We start from the raw sequence: 20,766 nt of genomic DNA, 5'->3' as shown, positions 1-20,766 counted from the left end.
GCGTTTCTCATTCCCTACTAGACCAATTGTTTTGAAATTTCCAGTGGTTAAAGAATGTTGTTCACTAGAAGGCACTATTACTGTGCGATGACGTTATAAAAATTGCGCATCTTGTGGCGGTTCCGCCTTCGATGGTCACTAGCCTGGTTAGGCCGGTGGTCAACGATATTGAACGGTTGACGAAAACGCCATGATTTTCAGACTGGCACAAATTTTGTCCTCCTGTTCAGATAGTAACAAATATATTGTCATACTGTTTCATTGTATTTACATTGTAACTAATGGTTTGCAGGACAGAAAACTTTATACACGTGATGGTATCGATGTCCCAAGTAAGAATATGAATATGCTCACTCCAATACAATTACAACCACATCCAGCATTCAATATAACCCAAACACCAGATGTTGTAACAATGAATCTTGCTGTCAGCGCTGATGAATCCAAAACAGATTCTTATATACTCCAAAGTTCCAGCTATATCCCTAGTCACCCTCTTTGTGAAATCTGATTGGTGATCATCTTAGATGGAGGAATGTTTGGCAACAAATTTGAAAATTACTCTAACTTGTAATTAATCTTTGTAAACTGTAATGCAGTGATTCCTAACCCTTATGACTCGTAGCCTGACACGGGTAGTGCAGGAATTGTGCACATTATAGACCAGACATGAGCAAAGTACGGCCTGTTAGGTAATTTAAACTGACCCGCCTGATGCTGCCACAATCAAACTGAAACCAAATTTTTATGTTTTAACTGAAAATTGCTCAAGGATTTGTTGAGATTGTGGTTAAATTTAGTTTTGGCACTTATTGTTTTCCATTTTTGCTTTGTAACACTGTAAATATTGTTCATAAAATATAACTTTTTAAGTCACACTTACATGGCCCACCAGACCTGCCCACCCCTATTCTAGACCGTCTCGGCCGTCTCGGTTTATTTTGTTAAAGTCAGACTAACTGTTATTCCATTTCTCTTTCTTGGGCATTAGAAATTTAAAAATAATTTTCTGCGCCGCCATACGTTTATTTACGCAGACCGATATCAGCAGTTCAGATGACCTGCAAATCACCTACTAAGATTAGGGTTCACACTGTACTGAGACGTTTAGAACGTCTTTTTGATGGGAAGATTCCAGATCTCATTAGGTGTCTATTATTGTGGCCTTATGGAGCTGCTTCGTGGCATTCGTTAACCACTGCTGTAGTGTTTGAAAAGACCGATTCTGATAGTCCCATTAATCATTTTGCTTGAAAATTATAAACGGGACAGTTCAATTTCTTTATTTATATGTGTGAGTTTCAAAGCAAATATGAGTTAATATATGAATGCCTATTTAACAATAATAACAAAAATATATAAAACTTATGTATATTTTACGTTCCGGACAACGCTTCTGTAATATGCACAGATAACTATAATATTTGTCATCTCATGTAATATACTTCAGGATTTTGTTTATACTTTTTTTGACATTTATTTGGATATTATTTCATTCAGAATGATTTGAATAAATATATGTATGGGATAGAAAGATATGGATTCATGTTATATTTAAATCCTTTGGTTGAGATCATTTTGTTAGAACCGACCGACTGGAAAAAATAGATAGAGCTCAATATCGATAGAAGACAAATGTAAAAGAGAAACCTATAAAAAAAATTAATCATGATATAAGGACCCATGTCTTCCCGTCCTGTACTCTGTTAGTCGGGTATGAAAGTATCTTAGCAATGGCTTGTTTCAGATGCCTAGGGAATTCAAGTTACTGACATTCAAAATGTTGAAGTATAGAATAATTGGTTGATTAAGGACATTGGCATTTGGCAAGTCGGGGAGTTCATGTCAATGAAATGACACAAATCCACCTTATTTTTCCATTTCTAATTTGACACCCTCTGATCCTATTTTGTCAGCCTCATTTGACGCGCACTGACCCTATTTTGTCAGTCCCAGTTTGACACGCACTGATTCTATTTTGTCAGCTCAAATTTGACACGCACTGACCCTTTTCGTCAGCCCCAATTTGACACGCACTGACCCTTTTCGTCAGCCCCAATTTGAGACGCACTGATCCTATTTTGTCAGGTCTAATTTGACACGCACTGACCCTTTTCGTCAGCCCCAATTTGAGACGCACTGATCCTATTTTGTCAGGTCTAATTGGACACGCACTGGCCCTATTTTGTCAGGCCTAATTTGACTGCCCCTGACCCTATTTCGTCAGCCCCAATTTTACAGGCACTGACCATATTTCGTCAGCTTTGATTGGAAACACATTGACCATATTTCACCGTAATTTTGCGACAATAAAAAATCAAAATCATCAGGCTTGGTATTTTCCAACGAGATATTCAATGCGTTGAGAGCAAAATTGTTCACGCTACGTTTGGGTACGTAGGTACGTAGTTTACATTTCATTATTTGTTCATTTCGTTTTGATCACTAGTAGATCACGAGTCAACAGTACGTCATCGACTGAGATCCATGATGGTCGTTTAAACTATAATTCAGGAACCAGTAAAAGCAGACGGAGAGCACGCTCATTGCAATCCCGAAATGCATCGTGTTGGGGACGCTATTCGACCCAATATTGGTCCAACTGTTGGTCTGTTTGTTTGCCACTTCCATAACTAAACACGCCAGTGCGTTAAATATAATGATAGTGACAATTCAGATTGCATATTAACCGGACATTTGATTATTGCACAATAATTAATCAGTTGACGATATATATATATTAATTAATAGGTAAACCATAAACAAGCATTATGTCAAATTTAAAATGAAAAATTCGAGATGGCAAATTGTCCGTCATTCTAAGATATGTCTTATTTGGCGAAAAGACACTTCATTTCTTACAAATCAGATTTACTTTTAAATATTCGAATCATTTAGTCAGCCGACGTAAATTGAAATCGCCCGTGTTTCTAAATATCAAAAAGCAAGCAGCAAAGATTTTTTTCTGAAACGAATTAAAAAAGAGGCATAGTTGTGAAGAATCAAAAACTTGATTTCATATTAGAATTTGACGCCGCAGAACCAAATGGTGACGTCAATGTTCGTTTTGAAGGAGCGAATAGCCGCTGGGACGCTATAGGCCAGGAGTGGGAAAGGCTTTCGAACGAGGGCCGAAAATTTTGCACACCTAGACTGGCAGCCCATGTAAGGGTGACGCAAAATGTTACATTTTATGAACAATATTTTACAGTGTTACGAAAGCAGAAGTGGAAAATAATACTATTACACCACTGACTACGAGTGTAGAATTGGATATATATTTTGAAGCAAATTTAACATGCAATATGCTATGATGAATGGAAAAGACTAAGGACAATTTTACTTGTTTCTTTTCCCAATAAAAATAATTGCATCGACTGTCATCAGGAAGATTTCATTTGTTAAAGACTACGAAACCTTCATTAACCGTTGACTACAACACAGGAAGTATCTACTTAAGAAGTTCTGAGTAGACATGACTCCATCTATCGTTGATAATAATGAAACTAATCGTGTTTCTAGTCACGTAGACAAATGAGCAGATATGGGTTTAATGTAAAGTTTTTGTTGTTTGTCAAATTTCCGAATATTATTCTGTAGTATTAACCTGGTTCAAGACATATTAGTGCAAAAGTGACTGCTCGATGACTTAACCCTAGACGTTGAAACGTTAGACTCAGATATGTCGGTATTGCGGATTACACATCTCAGGTTCCAATCCCTTCATCTCACTAAATTACGAAGGCAATGCCGATCCGCGAAGTGACTGCTATCATAGGGCCAGAGCGAAAGAGGTTAATTAGCGTCTCACTTGTCAAATATGTAACTATTATTCTGCAGTTATAACCTGGTTTATGAAATATTAGTCTGAGTGGTCAATAAAGCGTTAGATTCAGAATTGTTGGCGTCGCGGATTATATATTACGGATTCGAATCTCACCTCACCCAGAATGTGATAAATTAGATATAGGCAATGCCGATCCGCAAAGTGACTGCTTGTATAGTGTCAGGTTCAGAGCAAAAAACGTGAATTAGCGTCGCATAGAAAACAAGAGAGCTATGCTCAAATATATGGACACGTAGCGCCACCCAATGGCAATAATTTTGATGACGTCATAGCGAGAAAAAAAAAGTAATAGCGTTCTGAAGAAAAATTTTATCTTTAACTATTGAAAATTTCAAAGCAATTGGTCCAGTATTCGAAGAGAAAAGCTTTTTTTTAAAGATAATGACGAAAGAAAATAACAATAACAACAAAATTTTGAAACGATCGTTATGGCCACTAAACGTGTCCAAAAATATATAAAAGTATATCTAATTTAGTTAAGGGTATAATGGTGTAAGAAATATAGAGAGTTGGGTATGAGTCTATAAAGCCCATTTCCCGACTCGAATCAAACCATGTTTACCAGAGTCTAGAGACGAGTTCGAAGTCGAGTTATTAGCCAAGTGAAGTGATTTGAACGAAATGACTCTAGTCACATCGAGTAAGTGCCTACTTGATTCGAGCCCAACAGTAGAAAATGAGCATCTCTCGAACTAATTTACACGCCGCATGTTTAAGACTCAAGGTAGAATCAGATTCCCCTGCTATATCACGATAATTTTAAAATTCATTTATTCAATATTATTTGGCCACTGGAAATATGAGCCTCACTTAAACCAATTTATACGCCGCATATTTATGACTCGAGACAGATTGAAGCAAAAGAAAGCAAACGATAGATTATAGTTTCTGATACATGTTCAAGAGGTATATCTTTCTGCTATTTCTATAATTGACAATCAATTTATTTTATTCTTTTAATTTGTGGCAACAGTTCTCTATATTTTGAGTATATTTTTCAACTTCATATTAGGACATCATATTCGTGGACACCTAAACAATCATGCTGTTATATTCGATAATGTTTGCAATGAGTTTGATTCAAATAAATGCATCGCAGGAAACTCAATGTGAGTACGGCCTTTTTTTTTTTAAAAAAAAATCATGGACATTTGTTAGAGTCACCTAAAATTTATTATGAGAAAACTACGTCTTGTGAATCGGTTGGAGTTTTATATAAGATTTGAATTTTTATTTGTCAGGGAAAATACAAATAGAGGGAGAGCCAGTCCTACATTAAACAATACATGAATGCGACTCTGCACAAAAGCGTATACAACACTTGTACCAACTGTACTTTGATACAGGGCTTCCAAACTTTTAAGCTCGCTCGCTTTTTCGGTCTTACGATCAAAGTCGGCATTGCTTAAAGCACGCACGCCTCTTTACTGATCCTATGACTTCTCTCGAAATCGTGAGATTTATGTTTCGCACTAGTTTTAATTATTGTGTCTCTACTTATTAGTCTAAAATAGTATAGTAGATATAGTAGTGTGTAAAATTGGTGTACTCTTTGCTACCCCTAAAGTTGGTTGCGCGCTCACTTCCGGGGTCGCGACCCCCAGACCTGGAAGCACTGCTTCAAATAACTTGATGAACGCATTTTCATTTCAGTCCCAAAACAAAGCAAATGTTTTGCTCCAGTTTACTGTTTGAACAGCGGAGGTAAAAGTCAATTGTCATGGAAACAGATATTTTCAGCTGATTCACAGGTTTGTTTGTTTTTGTTCACTTGTCCCACGCCTCTGCTTGGTATAATGCGCTGGACAAACAATTATCAATCAATATAAAGAAAGTCTACGTTTAGAAAGTATAGTGATCTTGCTCGTTCAGCACATTCTACCTATGTTATACTCTAGGCCAGGGGTCACCAACCCGTTGCCCGCGGGCACCAAGTCGCCCGTGAAGACCACATGAGTCGCCCGCAGGTCTGTTCCGAAATAAGTTACATCAATCAATTTTTGTCCTGCTATTCTTGTACTGATTACACTTATATGGGAACTGGGAATGGCACTATATTAATTATTTTAACAATCAACCTGATTTGAACTCAGCAATGTGACAGGTTATTTAATAGTCTTCAAATTATGACATCACACAGTTATCAACCTCCACAAATACGCGTTTTTTCGAGTTCAGATTTAAGTATTCTGTGGCGTCTAAAGCTGCCGCAAAACCACGGCGGTGTTTCCGAACCATGGCCTAATATGGCTAAGCCAACCCCCACGGCGACATACTTTTTAGCTGCCACATACCAATGGAGGGCTGCCGTTACCGCGGCAGCAAATTGAAAACCAATGGCAGGTAAAATTTTGCTGCCGGTCGGCCTTAATGACAGGGCTGCCCCTGATGGTGACAAATATTGGGTAAATATTGAGACTATTATTTGGTTCAACCGTTCAACCTATCTTTGTGAATCAACATTTTTTCATATGTACTTCAACCAGGAACAAACACGGAACACGCCTTTCAGATGATCTGCAAGTCTCGCTTAGTGCTACAGTGTCAAGTAACGCGCCGCAGTACAACACTCTGTAGCATTTGATAGTACAACTGTTAAGTCCATTTTATCCTAGGCAGAGGGTAGAGTGCAGAGTGTTTGTAAATAACCCCGGTACATTTTGGTTTCCTAGTATATTCTAGTAGTGATGACTTTAAAATCAATTTAAAAACATTTTTTTTAAATGCAACGCAAGTGTCATTGATAGAAATATATTTCAACGTTGTGATAATCGTTTGATTTTCTGAAGAATCCTAGAGTTTATCAGTGTCTCTACTAGACTAAATACCAGTAATTATTAATAATTTAGGCTTAATCGAGCAAACTGACTTTTTTAGAAGTGTACATTGAACTGGTAGCCCTTGGATTAATCTGTACCCAGAAAGTAGCCATCGGCTTCGAAAAGGTTGGTGAACCCTGCTCTAGGCCTAGGGCGGTGGTTCCCAAACTTTTTAAGCCGCGTCCCCTTTATAGAATTTGTCGAGTAGCGCGCTTCACCTCAAAAATAACTAGCTAACAATAAGCTACGAATAATAGATAGTATTTGCTCTCTTTTTTTCAGTTGCAGTGTTCAACTTCAAACACAAAAGGAGAGAAAGGCAAACTTGGCTTGAAAGGAGAGAAGGGCGACAAAGGCCTCCCAGGAAACAGGGGCATTATAGGGCCAACCGGAAAACTTGGAGTTCCTGGGTCAAAAGGAGAGACTGGTATTCAGGGACCTGCTGGAGTCAAAGGCTCCACAGGCGATCATGGTCGGAAAGGGGACCCAGGATTGAAGGGAATTAACGGAAATCGTGGATCTGGAGGAGACGCTTTTGGTTCATTCAGAGAAATTATGACAGGTAGCAGTCAATTGTGAAATATTACGGTCGAAGCCACTCGGGTGCGGTGATGCGGTCTAAGGGAAGGGCAGCCGCCTGGAGCAGGACGTTGTAGCGCCCGATACAAAGCTACAAGCTGTAGAGTTCGCGTCATTACGCATGTTTTTCTCGATGTGTATTATTCGAGTAAATGGTGACATCACGTTTATAGTCTTGTGTGACTTCTTGTGGTGATGGTGAGTCAGCAATTTGTGACTGCCGTTAGCCGCCAATGTGCTTGTCTGATCATTGTGTGATTTAGCGCAATGAGTTTGATCTTCTACACGTTAGTTTGTTGCTTAGTTTGAAGATTTAAATAATATTACCCTCTTCCTTGACCTTAAATTGATTCATTGTCGTGTATACCAACATCTCTGATTTGTTTATCTCCTGGACTATTTTTGAGTCTATGTATAAGGAGCAACATTATCAGAAACTCGTTATGGCCAGCAGAAAACTTCCGCATGCCCTTAACTCCACATACATCTGTACACAATCTTGGGTACTCATGTAGTAAGTGAACCAAGTTGGCGGACACCGGTACGTAGTGTGTGTACCAGGTTAGGGTTAGGCCATAATTTCAGGTACAAATACTACGGTCAGGTCACTTGGCTAGTCCCCGAACTCTTGATAGATCTAAAATAGGAAAAATTTGAATAAAATGATGTCCTAACCCTAATCTGGTACACATATGACGTTCCGGTGTCCGCCATCTTAGTTCACGTACTACGGAAGCGCCCAATCTTGCGGTAATACACACAAAAAAAAAACAATGATAAACTAAATTCCAGTCTCGCCATACTTTGCTTTCGTGTTTCAGATATCATCACTAGATCTGACAATAACCAAAGCTATGAAGGAAACATTTTTATTCCTTTGATGTCAGAGAAAGTTTTGAGAAAAGCAGCAATCAAGAAATGTAAGGATATAGGAGGAGAATTGGCAAATATATACAATGATGAACATATGGACAGAATAGCAAGTTATATCAGAAACAACAAAATTGAAGCCTCCCTCAACTATTTCCATCTAGGAATGACATATAAAGACACCGTAAGCCTATTTAATTTTCGAATGGTCTCACCAACTTGTTTCATGTAAACATAAAATATCTGCTCGATGGCTGACTAAATTTGAGGGTCTCTTGACAAAACATTGAATGGTCAATAAGCTTTAGGCTTGGAGGTTTTGTATCCCACGAAAGAATGAGTGAAGCGGAGAATATTAGAAAAACGTATTTAGGTATATTAAAAAGAATTTTCTTCGTGTTAACTTTTTCTGTGCACGACGCAAAATATTGATCATACGACTACATTCCCTCTGGGCAACAATCTAACTAAAGATATTTGATAAGATTTAATTTTCCAAAATTCTTTATATTTGCAGAATAACCGTGTGTCTCTACGCAACGGTACCTTAATACCAGGAAATGAATTCAAATGGCGCCCGGGATGCCCATATGGCGGATATAAATATCCTTTTTCTAAAAATGTGTATTTACTTGTTCACAGTGATGCATTGAGCCTGTACCAATATTTTTGTAACTTTAACGATTTGGATGTTTTTGTTCTCTGCGAAATTCAAAGACGTTAAAATCGAAGATATGAAGCAAGATGGAGCCGACATGGATAGACTATGATCAGACCAACTCAGAACTTCGGAAAATGATAACGTGTCTTTAGATTTATTATAGCTATTTTATTCAATACACAGATCGTGACTATCAAAGGCAAAAATGATTTCATTGGATTTATAATGCGATAAATTTCTCAATTTTTGTTTATCCCAGACCATATGTTCTTATACTGTATAATGAAAACTCAAAAAAATTAGCAAAATAAAATTGAGTGCAAGTTTTTAGATTTACTCCGACAGGCGATGAGGTACGGAATATCCATCTCGTATTCGTAATCGCACGGGTCTTGAAACGAATTTCCGAAATACCCTGAAAAGCTCAAATAGCAAAAATCGCACACTTTCTCTCGATGAACAGGACTCGAGGATTGGCTTGAGCCAAATATATATTGGAGGACATAGGAGTGGGATTGGTGTAGAAAAGGGGGGCAAGTGTGCTGAAAATAACGTGGGACACGACACCTCGTTGTATAATGGCGTAATGTGAAGTCATAATATTAGACATAGCATTTGGATGATAGTTTTTAGCCATTCAGGAATGTAAGCAAACTATATTCCCGGTCTGAGGATTGTGTCCTAATAACGTAATACAAATTCAGTACAATTTGATCGAATTACGAAATGAACTTTATCAAACATTTAACACACCATCAAGCAATACTTTGTGCATGGTTGATGACATTCCTAAAATTGCAACCAGTATAAACCTGTACAATCCAGTTCCGGTACTAAATGATATATCGGGCGAAGCAGCTGAAGCAAGTTTTTGTACGTGTGGTTGCAGACAGAATTATACCTGCAACCTTTAGTTTTTTATGTGGTTATAGAAAAATCACAACATTTAACTGCGGTATCTACAAGACAAAAATGTTTGAAATGTTTTTAATGAATGAAAATAGGATTTAATGGCGCGTAGCGATAACCTATTCATTGTCCATCGATTACTAACATCAACAGTTTCACTTTTTGAAAATTTATATTTGAAAAATAACATAAATCACAAATATATGCGCAATATTCAAGAAGGTTCCGCGCAGTATGATTCCTGACTTGCATTTTAGCTTTTTTATTCAGATTCTGAGGGGATGATAGACTTTTTACCATAAGCGATAAAACTTGTATCTTATAAAAATGTTTTACGTAGTTGATAGACCATCTGCAGTGGTATATACGCTACTTACTGTAAATTGTGACGTCACACCTCTGAATTAGAGGGGCGAGGTTTGTCAAGTATATTGCTTGGTGGAGGAAATAGGATTGTGCTTGACAGGGATAGGATTGACAGGTTTATCCCTGGAAGAGTAAAGCCGCTAAGACGGCTTAATCATGTGGCGAACCATGCCCTCTCTTCTGGTTGCCAGTACATGTCAGGTATGAGAGTAGTTAGCCATTTTTTCATATGCAGACCCCAGGTCAATGCGACCCCAGGTCAATATATATATTTTTCATGAAACTTTGGAGCTTCTTTCACTGGACTGTTGAGTTTGGTCATTTTGTGATATTAAGTAAAATAAGCTAAAACCAAACAGTGATGTCGCAATAAACACCTACATTTTCTATAGCATAAGCATAGAGCGATGCCCATGGGCCTGTTTCACAGTAAGCCATGCTACAAACTGCTAAATTTAACATGGTTTGTCAAATCTTAGATGTTTTGTACATCCATTCTCTACCATACCTCAGCGACCCCACCGACCCTATGACCTGTTTGTGACCCCACCTACTTATCAATCCGACCCAATTTGGGGTCGCGACCCCTGGTTTGGGAACCACTGGTCTAGACCGATTCGAATAATTCACTGTTCGATTGGATAAGCCCAGCCCTACACATGAGTTTATCATTGTGTTAATATGGGTACTGTTTAGTGAATACCTCATATGTCCACATTTTAATACAAAGTGTTATGGAGTTTGCACAGATTATATAGCGGTTATTTAAATTATATATAGTTTGCATATATATATAAGCAATGGCAACCTTTAACACTGAAAGTAGTAACCTCGATATCAAGGAGGATATTCAACAATGCAATGATGTCGAAGGAGCTGACAATATTTCTCGTTCGGCGATAAGTAGTAACAACGCGGTTAATAGAGAGAATACAAGATATATTCCCAAGCAGAAAAGACTAAAAATGATTGGTGAAAACAATAAGCACAATAAAGAATCCACAACTACAAAACGTAAGTAATTCAAACGAGAGTTTTTTTATGAGACGCCTGTGCACGCCTTCCCCCCGAACAAGGCCCGTAGAAGAGGCCACAGATAGCTAATATGTGAAAGAGATTGTAGTTTTGAAAGAACATGAATCTTTCTAGTGCGGTATTGTCTACACAATTTACTACTTAATGGAAAAGGTGGTAAAATCCAAGATTTCACTTTTGCATCTTTTGTAGAAAACACTCTCCAAAAATAAACCCCCTCCAGTGCTCAAAATAAAAAACTAACTAGTAATTATTCAGTTAGGGTTTGGAGTGTAGATTTTGCTGGAACTTCAAATTTTGAAATCGTTCCTAACCCGAACCCAAAAAATTACTGATTTTAAAACGTTGCGGGGTGTTTTTTTAAAATCCCAATTCTAGGGGTGGTAGATATATTGCCATTAGCGATATAACTATTTATCACTCATAAGTTACGGTATGTATTTAACTGACATAGGTATATAGGCCACTTTGTCAGGAATTTTTAAGGGGCTGGGGCAATGTTCCCTCTAATTTTTTGTAGTATGTGTGCGCACTTTTTTGGAAATGACTAATATTTGTGCAAAAACCAATGATGAAATTTTGGTGTTCTAACCGGGTAATGGGCGGGCCAACAACAAACTCTCTCAACCTGCCAACCGAGAACATTGTTACATTACATCGAAATACGTCAGTGTCCAGTAAATCTATGCGTGTGCGCGGCTTCTGCAAACTGTGCGCGCGCGCACCGGCGCACACCTTAGAGGGAACACTGGGCTGGGGCGTTCACTGCTCACCCCCTACTTGGGGGTGTCGAGATGTCACTGCTACTGAGCCATGTTTCGTTTACAAAATTGTAAAATACTTTCTGTCAATTCCTAAGGTACAACTTGTGTTATTTTCAATTTATAAATGTTTCTAATTCATGATTTTTAAGGCAAGGTTACTATCCGAAAGATAGTGGCAGCCATCATTGTTGGGATTACTCTACTGATTATTGCAATAAGTTTACCCGTTACGATTATGAACAATAGTCCGACAACAACGGAGGAAACAACGACTTTTGATACTGGTTAAGTAGACCATTTATGCTTCTTGATATGCTAAAGTATTGTGTTATTTCGGGCAGGGCTGGGCATTTTCGATTACTTGATGATTTCAGAATTTAATCTAATCGGATCTCGAATACTTGGAATATATGTAATCATACGCGACCTATAAATCGTATAAATCACTGAAAACAAAGAATCCATCACTCGGACACTATATACCCCTGGTGCTCACACATGATAAGAACTTGTTAAATAACTAACTCAATTAAAAGAAAAAGTCGTATGCCAGAATTGCTTTTTGAAAATGTGGGTTTCATAAGCAATATTGACGGATTCACCCTGACCTCTGGCGTACAATGAAAAACAAGATGGCGGCGAGTTGAAATTTTTGTCAAATGATTTACTATTCAATTCGATATTCCCAGCCCTAATTTCAGTTTTTTTTATACGACTACGACGCTTACTCGAGCCTTTCTCTCTTCGTACAAGGCCCCCTACAGGCAGTCACTGATATCTCACGTATCTACTACCTTGCTTCGTCAATTTCGTTCAAGCTTTCCTCGGCGTGGCGCATTACTCTACCACAGGTTCGAATCCCATCGGAATAATTGTATGCGGACACTACACACACCAACTGCGCAGAGTCTGATACTATACTTTTCGTATTTTAGGTTTATGTGATATTATAGCCAACGACACATGTTACTGGTTTGAGATTCATGACCTACACAATGTCCCATACGAAGCAGCGGAGGAAATTTGTTTGAATAAAACTTTGGTTCCCGCCCACTTTGAAACCGAAAGCATTTACAATGCGGTGGTGGAAAAGATGAGAATGAAATACAACAAAATTGACGTCGATTTTTGGACGGGGATAATTGTCAATACTAAGGTAATGATTGAATAGGCACGAATTGAACCTATGGACTGTTTCGTTATTATGTTGTTGGCGCTCCAGAAGTATGTGAACCAAGATGGCGGACACCGGAACGTAGTATGTGTACCAGGTTAGGATTAGGCAATAATTTTATTCCAATCTTCCTGATTTTAGTTCTATTACGAGTTCGGCGACTAGCCAAGTGGCTGCCATAGTATTTCTACCTGATATTATTGCCTAACGCCTAACCCTAACCTGGTACACAGTTCTATTACGAGTTCGGGAACTAGCCAAGTGGCTGCTATAGTATTTGTACCTGATATTACTGTCTAACCCTAACCTGGTGCACATACTACGTTCCGGTGTCCGTCGATGCCAACTAATGATTAAATATTTATTTCAGACGGGGGCTATCACTTCACAAGACTCTTTCATAAAGTGGGGTCCAGAAACACCCATATTAGGAGGAACGTCGAATCTACCGAATGTTTTTCTTTACGTGTACTATAACCCCGATGTCGTAGGAATGGTAAATATGACACCTGATATTAATTTAGATGGAGTTATTTGTCAACGCCGAGTTTGATGTAACCAAGCTGGCATCGTAATGAAAAACAAACGAGAGAGCAATGCTTATATATATGGACACGAAAGCTGAAACGTAATAGTAAGGGTATGCAATCCGCCACAGTTGTCTACCCGTACCGCAACATTCATGACTGACCTCCATTTCCAACTAACGCGACGCAAACTGCCACAATGTGCCCAATTTCTAATTTCAATGACGTCATCGCACACAAAAAAAAACGAATTCCGAAGAGCCTGCAGACATTTTTGAAATAAATTAAAGCAATAGTCTTCTAGAGAAAAATACAATATTTACCCACCGCAAATTGCGAAGCAATTGGTCCAGTAGTTGATGAGAAAAGAGACTTTCATAACAACAAGAAAAAGAAAACCAACAGCCACATAATAACAAAACGATCCAATGGGTACATTTCGTGTCCAATAACAAAACGATTCATGAGCATGCTTGGTGTCCAAGGTCGTATCGTTTTCTCTCAGCCATACACCCAAAATTATTTTGTTTATAATTTATATACGTATGCATATTTTGTGTTTTCTTGGTTTGGTTCTTGGAAGGCAGATAAGAAAGGTCGTTTTAAAAAGTCGACTCACAAGAAAAATCGCGCAGCCCGCAAAACCAGTTTTTAAAATAGTTTAATCTGGTATGTGCGAGTAATCATCTAGGGTTGCCATACCGTCCGGAAATTCCGGACATGTCCGGAATTTAGGACATGTTCGGACATGTCCGGAATTTAGGGTTAAATTTTGCGTCCGAGAAGAATTTAAAAAATGCTTAAATGTCCGGAATCCGGAATTTTACTGCATCTGCAATCGTACTGTGCACACTGCTAATACAGAACAGTGTTATTTTGTACCATGCGCATATTTTTTACTACGAGGTCATGAAAATGCACTGTCATGCACTGTCCGGAATTTTGCTTTTTCAAATATGGTTACCCTACCCTAATCCCATTCTAGCTATTTCTGTTTTTATCTCTGCCCATGAGATAACAATGCCTACAGCTAGCTTGGGCGAAGCGAATTACCAATGTCTTGAAATCGATAATCAAAATTTTTGTGCGTGCTACTGCTAGGAAGCTCATGTAAAATGAAGGTGCGGCCCGCGGTTTCACCCAGTTATTTGTATCTGAACCTCTTGTATTAAAGGTTGCACACTTCTGCTTCTATAGAAAACTTTCACTCAATATATATTTGAAAGTATGAAATTCCGACCCCAGCCTTGTGGCTATGACTTCAAAACATATTAAAACATGTCGATACTCCCGTAGTGTGTGTACCATGTTAGAGCCTAATTTTATTCCGATTTTCTTTTAGTTCTATTGCGAGTTCGGGGACTGTATGTGTTCGCAAATGGAATATACCGCCTGCCGATAGGTTTCAGTCTCTTTACACAACTTGATGTAAAATAGGCGAATTAGTTACCTCCATATTGGTACACACACTTCTGGAGCTCCAACATGTCAAACTGACTTCACCTTCTTGGTAATGATCAGTTTAGGATTTACATGTTTATCCTAGTGGAAAGGAGAGCCGATAATACAGCTTAACCATATATGACGAACCACGGCCTCTCGTTTGGTTACCATTCCATGTCGGGTATGAGATATACGGGATTAGGCGGCGAGGAGTACAGCAATCCTCTCGCACTTAACTACGAACCCACGCAGAGTAATCGGATTCGCGGTGGCGAGCGTATTCCTAATGCTTAGCATGAGCCACACCACAGCTTCTCAAGTCTGACTATTTATCAGCAAAGCCGTCTTCACAAAGAATCAAATTATTACTTTTCCAATTTCTTGATGTATAATAATAGAAATAACTCGATAACAAGAAAAGTTTAAAATAATGGACAGATGAGAAATAAACAAAATTACAAAGTTTAGACATTCAATAAGATGAATCGAAGGAAATGTTAAATAATGGATATCTGAAAACTGGGCATGACTTGGCGATAAAGCACAGGAAGAATATGTCGTGATGTTGAGCATAATTCTACAGTTGCGAACAGGGATGGACACAACAGAATAATTTACTATTTTAGAATACTTGAATCAAATCCAGAATTTACATTTTCCTGATGATGTAATAATTTTGTAATGTGGCTTGTAATTTAATATCAAATGGCGTAATAGCACAACTTGCGGTACTACTAAGTTTTTCTGGCAATTCTCACATTGAGAAGTAGAGAATCATTCTACAGTTCTGAATTTCAATTTGATTGCTGTGACGAGCCTATTTCAAACCAGACAGTTATATTTTAAAGGGACATCACTGCTATAAACAAAATTTATGGACAGAATTTTGCCACAGGAATTGACATAAACACAGCAATAGGACACTGTTCAGTTTATCACGAATTCGAACAGTAATTCTGTCAAGAATATATTAAAACTTGATTTAGTTAGGTTACCAAGCACTTCACTACCAAGATCCATACAACTTGAAATTGGTGATTATCCTATATGGTTCGGAAGGGTAACATTAATTCTGAGTTGCAATGAATATATTATAAGGTGAGTGGCGAGTTTCACATGATTTGATGCCTCATAGGAAATGTTCAGAATAAGTAGAACAAGAACAAATAACCGAACTAAAACAAGAATGATTTTATTGTTTATCAACGTTCCAAGAACAAATAACTAGAACTAAAACAAGAATGAGTTCAATGTTTATCAACGTTCCAATAATGGGTTTATACAAACGCCCTGAATTCTATCCCTAGAGTTCTCTGCAATGCATCATGCTTGGAATCAATTACTCCTAAAAGAGTAAATTTAAGCAAAAAATGATCATTCTATCTAGGTTCTGATACACCAGTAAAAATATTCACTCATTAAATGGAAAAGGATACAAAAATTTACAAGATTTTGAATTAAAAATACAATAAATAGGATAAGAGGAAAACGAAATAACATCTATTCGAAAAACGAAAATGAATCCAAAAAAGGAGACGCGCGAAAAATGATATAAAAAAAGATAACCTGGGAACATGATAAAATATAAAACAAATAATTTGGATTTCGCATTGAAGGTCGCCAGATTTGAATGCAGTATTTGGTAGAAGTACCTAAGCTGTGAGTTATGTGCCATCCAACTCTCAAGTCGAACCAATCACTGAATTTACTATCACTGGTGATTACCTGTGTCCAATGGTAACTTTAGTATTGGGTAGGATTGTTATCAACTAAGAAGCTATTTTGAGAGTGAATGCTGTAATTTTGAACATAATTTTCAATAAAAATTTTCCAAATTCATACCTATGGTGTATATGGGTAAATTTCAAAGCCAATTGTTGCTACTTCATCACATTTCTAACAAAACGAGTGTTTTTCGCGTATAATGAATGGTTCCGAAGAAATTACTTTTATTCGAATACAAAATCTGAAAAATAACTACAATCCATATTATTACAATTTTTTTCACCATGCTTGCTTCCTAGTTTAGTATAGCAAGAACACAAACAACCTCAGTCTTAGGTATGTAAGAATAATTAATCATCAAAAAGATTACGGTACTTCTTAAATTACCTATTTATCGAATCAAACAAGGAAAAAAAATCATAGTAACAATTTTTACTCCAGTATTGATATAAAATAAAGTAAATACAATAACGGACAGTGAGAAACAGGTGAAATATATGCTCAAAGATTAATATCATAACTTTCCTTGAATGTCGCGGGAAACACAAGACATAGGCAGCTCAATATCTATGACTATGACACACTTGAGAAGGCCAAGAGCAGCCTTTAGTGTCCTGTAAAGATCTCGAAGTTATTTCAGAACAGAAATATATCTCTGTGGAATGGAATTTCGAAAATGTTATGGGAAAAATTATTGACATCGAATTCTGATTAACTAAATTGGTTACAAAATAAAATCAATAATGTCACGAAAATTTAGTCAAAAAGAATCAGGAAGGGAATTCAATAAGACATTTATTTACAAAAAATTTGTATATTCACTTTGGTAATATAGGACACACGGTTTTATTGCTCAGATCCCAAAATTGAATCATTGAGATTTCTGGCAACAGGGTTTAATATAAAGAAACAAAAGAAAAATCAGAGCAGTACAAAATATCCATACATTTAAACAAAGTAAGATTGCACATACTACACTGTCTTGTGCTAGATAGGCCTAAGTAGCATCACATAAATCCCGAAAGTACAGAATGTTTCAATCCTGTTTCCAACATAGTATAATGAAAACATTGTAAACTTGCTATTGAGAAAATACAGGTTTGTAGCTAGAACAGCAGAGAATTTGGAGGTCAAATGAGATCACGAATAAAATTTGTAAAGGTGTAGGTTGAATTGGAAGGATATCCAACAAATTGACGTTTAAAACAAAACGCTTGCATTGCACCATGAGCTTGGACTTCTAGGTTAAGACACTGCTCTGAAGTGCACAAACGACATTTTTAGCATCTATGAGTGTAATGAAACACACTCCCTCAAAAAACTGTGTAAAAGTTATTCTTTGTAAATATAAATAGTTGTTTGACAAATATTCTGTTTTTGTATATCGTCTAGTCAAAAGCCAATGGTATTTTCATCAGAATGCTTTTTAATAGATTTTTTGTATAATGTCGTACTTATCAGACTAATTACAATCCCATTACGATCATAGTATATAGGAAAGAATATCAAATTTATGAATTTGTTTACCAATATGAATCTCCTTTGCATACAAGATCGTTCCAAGCGATTCACTTCATTGAATATTTCAACCAGACAAAATTAAATCTTAAGTGTTTTCCTGATCCCTAAGTTATTTCTAATAATTCATTGTATAATGTCCTATTTTAGACTAGTCTCATATTCGTTCCAGAGTAAAATTTTCCAATCACAGTAGAAGCATTATTTCCGATACCGTTATATCTTTTCAAATATAATTTAATTCTCGTGGAAGACAGGGGTTCAAAAAGGGTCGAACAAAAAAATTATCGGTAGCATGAAAAGGTTTTAACGAATAATGCCAGATTATAAATATAGGAAAATATTGTTTTCATAGAATCAAATTCAACTTGTATCAGTAATAACAAGTTGAACTGTATTTCTAGAATCCTCAGGACATAAAATTTGGTGATTATCCAATATGGTCCCGCAATTTAATATCAATTTTCAGTTGTTAAGGATATATGGCAGTGGTTCTCAACCTTTTATGTCTCATGGCCCCCCCTTCCGTAGGCTTTTGGCACTCATGGCCCCCCATATTCATCATTCCAGTAGTATTTCTAGTGTTATTTTGATTGGTAGATTCTAAATCTCATTATGTTCAAACAATTCACGCTCAACGAAGTGAAAACATTTTGTGAAATAACCTTATCAAGTAATGAAACTAGGAAGAACTAGGAAGGGGAGTTTTCTTGTAGAGTGAAGTAAAGGTACTCCTGAAGTATGCGCACCAAGATGGCGCATAACCTGAATACTAACCTGGTTTCAGGTTGTGCGCCATCTTGGTGCGCATACTTAAGGAGGTCCGAAGTAAAATCAGTTTTACGTCCAGCATTGTGGCCGCCCACCAACTGCTCTTTGGCCCCTTTGGAGAGTCACGGGGGCCCGGTTGGGAACAGCTGATATATGGTGAGCATGATTTGATGTTTCATAATTAACCATGGTCAGATATTTGTCAAGCAGCTTCCAGATTTATACTGAAGGCAGAAAAAAGGGGTTTATTCCAAATTAGGCTCTTAAAGTCCATGCACAACTTCACTGTTTCAATATCAATGCAAATAAAATGATAGGAATTTATAGATGGTTGAAGAGAAAACCACGCAGATGGTCAGTCATATCGGCTTTTTGAATATAACTAGACATCAATCATAGTTCTGACTATCTGCATATTATAACTTGTAAAACGTGAAATTTGCTTCTTTTGTAAAAATTGAATTGATGACATCATCATGTTGCCGTAGGAACATAGTTTTTCAAAATCTGCAGAGCAAGTTGGAGATTGTTTTTCGCGACGGAAAGTGCACGCATGACGTCACTGAACGAGTATCCTAAATTCATCAGTTCAGCAATATCCTCATCTGATATGTTGCATTGAGAGGCGTCGGCTGCAGCGGGTGTGCCTAGGGCGTGTCTTCTAAGTGAAGGAGAGGATGACGAAAGCCTGCGTTGGGGCACTGGGGGCCCGGGGTTACTTTTAGGCGGTCTGGGAGGCGGGACTAATGATCCGACATCTGAGGAAAACGGTTGATCTGAGTCACGTATCATAGCAGGGTGTGGTTTAGCAGGACGGGGAGGGGCTTGATCCTGGGGTGGGGTGTTAAAATCAAAACGAGATGAGGGGCTAGCGGTTCTGGGGCTTAGTGGAGGAGGAGCCTCACAAGAAAGGACATGGTTATGTCGAAGTGGAATTTTATTTTGTGGGGGCAAAGGTGGGGCTGACCCAAACGCACCCCTGGACTGATGAGGAGTAGCTGTAGAAGTGGGGGCATTCAAAGGGGGTAATGGCGGAGGGCCGAGAGGAGGAGAGGGGGGTCTGGCAGCCCCAAGACTTTGTGGTGGACGCGGTGGGACTGTGGGTGGCTTTTCTCCTTCTTTCTCAAGATATGAGTCATCGTTGTTGGTCCTGAATGTGAAAGAGATTACAATATAAATATTTACTCAAGGCAAAGGAGTATCTCGGCTATATTATAACATGAAGAATTTTATTTAAAAATTAAGTCACAACTACTGGCAGGTCAGGGCCTAAATTACTCCAGTCGTGATGGCCTAGTGATCAGAGTGTTCGGCAATGCACAGAGCTATGTAGTGTGAAAACACTGTATTCATTATTAATTTCTCCAGTCCAAGTATTAATTCTTATAAGACTTCAACATTTTAATCATGAAATGGATCCCAAGGCCCTTTAATACCGTATTTCCCGGTGATTAAGTCTACCCGGTAAATAAGACGAGGCCCGTTTTTGAGCCTGAAAAATGAGTTTTTGCATATAACCTGCCAATAAGTCGGGGTAGTAAAATCGCATCAACATCGGAATCTCAAATTTCCATGCAATGCCTTTTAAGCGGTTACCGCGTTTGCGCATTGGTTAAAATGGCCTATAATGACATTTTCTTGTAGCATAATATTCAATCTATAATAAATACAGGAATTCAAACTGTCTTTAAATTTTAATCTAATTGTGTTCAACTCGCGATTGCGTCCACCATAAAAGAACATTACCTAATACATGAT

General features: G+C 37.7%; 3 protein-coding genes across 5 annotated transcripts in view; 2 read left to right on the top strand and 1 right to left on the bottom strand.

Annotated features, from left to right (window-relative positions):
• The first annotated feature begins 4,818 nt into the window (after positions 1 to 4,818).
• Positions 4,819 to 9,026, top strand: LOC120326351 (uncharacterized). Its single transcript, XM_078112219.1, has 5 exons — positions 4,819 to 4,956; positions 5,501 to 5,598; positions 6,949 to 7,228; positions 8,067 to 8,299; positions 8,633 to 9,026. Exons 1-5 carry the CDS (start codon positions 4,890 to 4,892, stop codon positions 8,837 to 8,839), a joined length of 885 nt encoding a protein of 294 aa, XP_077968345.1. The 5' UTR covers positions 4,819 to 4,889; the 3' UTR covers positions 8,840 to 9,026.
• A 1,825-nt stretch (positions 9,027 to 10,851) lies between these two features.
• LOC120326594 (uncharacterized) lies at positions 10,852 to 13,577 on the top strand. The gene is made up of 4 exons (XM_039392914.2): positions 10,852 to 11,065; positions 12,000 to 12,134; positions 12,786 to 13,006; positions 13,395 to 13,577. Exons 1-4 carry the CDS (start codon positions 10,852 to 10,854, stop codon positions 13,575 to 13,577), a joined length of 753 nt encoding a protein of 250 aa, XP_039248848.2.
• Positions 13,578 to 15,356: 1,779 nt separating this feature from the next.
• Positions 15,357 to 20,766, bottom strand: part of LOC120326326 (uncharacterized) — a 44,954-nt gene continuing 39,544 nt past the window's right edge. For all 3 annotated transcript variants that reach the window (XM_039392593.2, XM_039392592.2, XM_039392591.2), the window contains exon 18: positions 15,357 to 20,158. In XM_039392593.2, the coding sequence (XP_039248527.2) occupies positions 19,483 to 20,158 (676 nt within the window). In that variant the 3' untranslated portion in view covers positions 15,357 to 19,482. The remainder of the gene's footprint in view (positions 20,159 to 20,766) is intronic.

The sequence above is a fragment of the Styela clava genome, chromosome 4 (assembly GCF_964204865.1).
Source record: "Styela clava chromosome 4, kaStyClav1.hap1.2, whole genome shotgun sequence".
In the NCBI taxonomy this organism is placed as follows: Eukaryota; Metazoa; Chordata; class Ascidiacea; order Stolidobranchia; family Styelidae; genus Styela; species Styela clava.
The sequence above is the reverse complement of the archived record's forward strand: the minus strand, read 5'-3'. Positions and strand labels throughout refer to the sequence as shown.

Excerpts from the sequence above, each read along its gene's own strand:
- LOC120326351 (XM_078112219.1), top strand. The coding sequence starts at position 4,890 with ATGCTGTTATATTCGATAATGTTTGCAATGAGTTTGATTCAAATAAAT. Across the intron at positions 5,599-6,948 it reads TATTTTCAGCTGATTCACAG|TTGCAGTGTTCAACTTCAAA; the intron begins GTTTGTTTGTTT and ends TCTTTTTTTCAG. Across the intron at positions 7,229-8,066 it reads ATTCAGAGAAATTATGACAG|ATATCATCACTAGATCTGAC; the intron begins GTAGCAGTCAAT and ends TTCGTGTTTCAG.
- LOC120326594 (XM_039392914.2), top strand. The coding sequence starts at position 10,852 with ATGGCAACCTTTAACACTGAAAGTAGTAACCTCGATATCAAGGAGGAT. Across the intron at positions 11,066-11,999 it reads AGAATCCACAACTACAAAAC|GCAAGGTTACTATCCGAAAG; the intron begins GTAAGTAATTCA and ends ATGATTTTTAAG. Across the intron at positions 12,135-12,785 it reads AACAACGACTTTTGATACTG|GTTTATGTGATATTATAGCC; the intron begins GTTAAGTAGACC and ends TTCGTATTTTAG.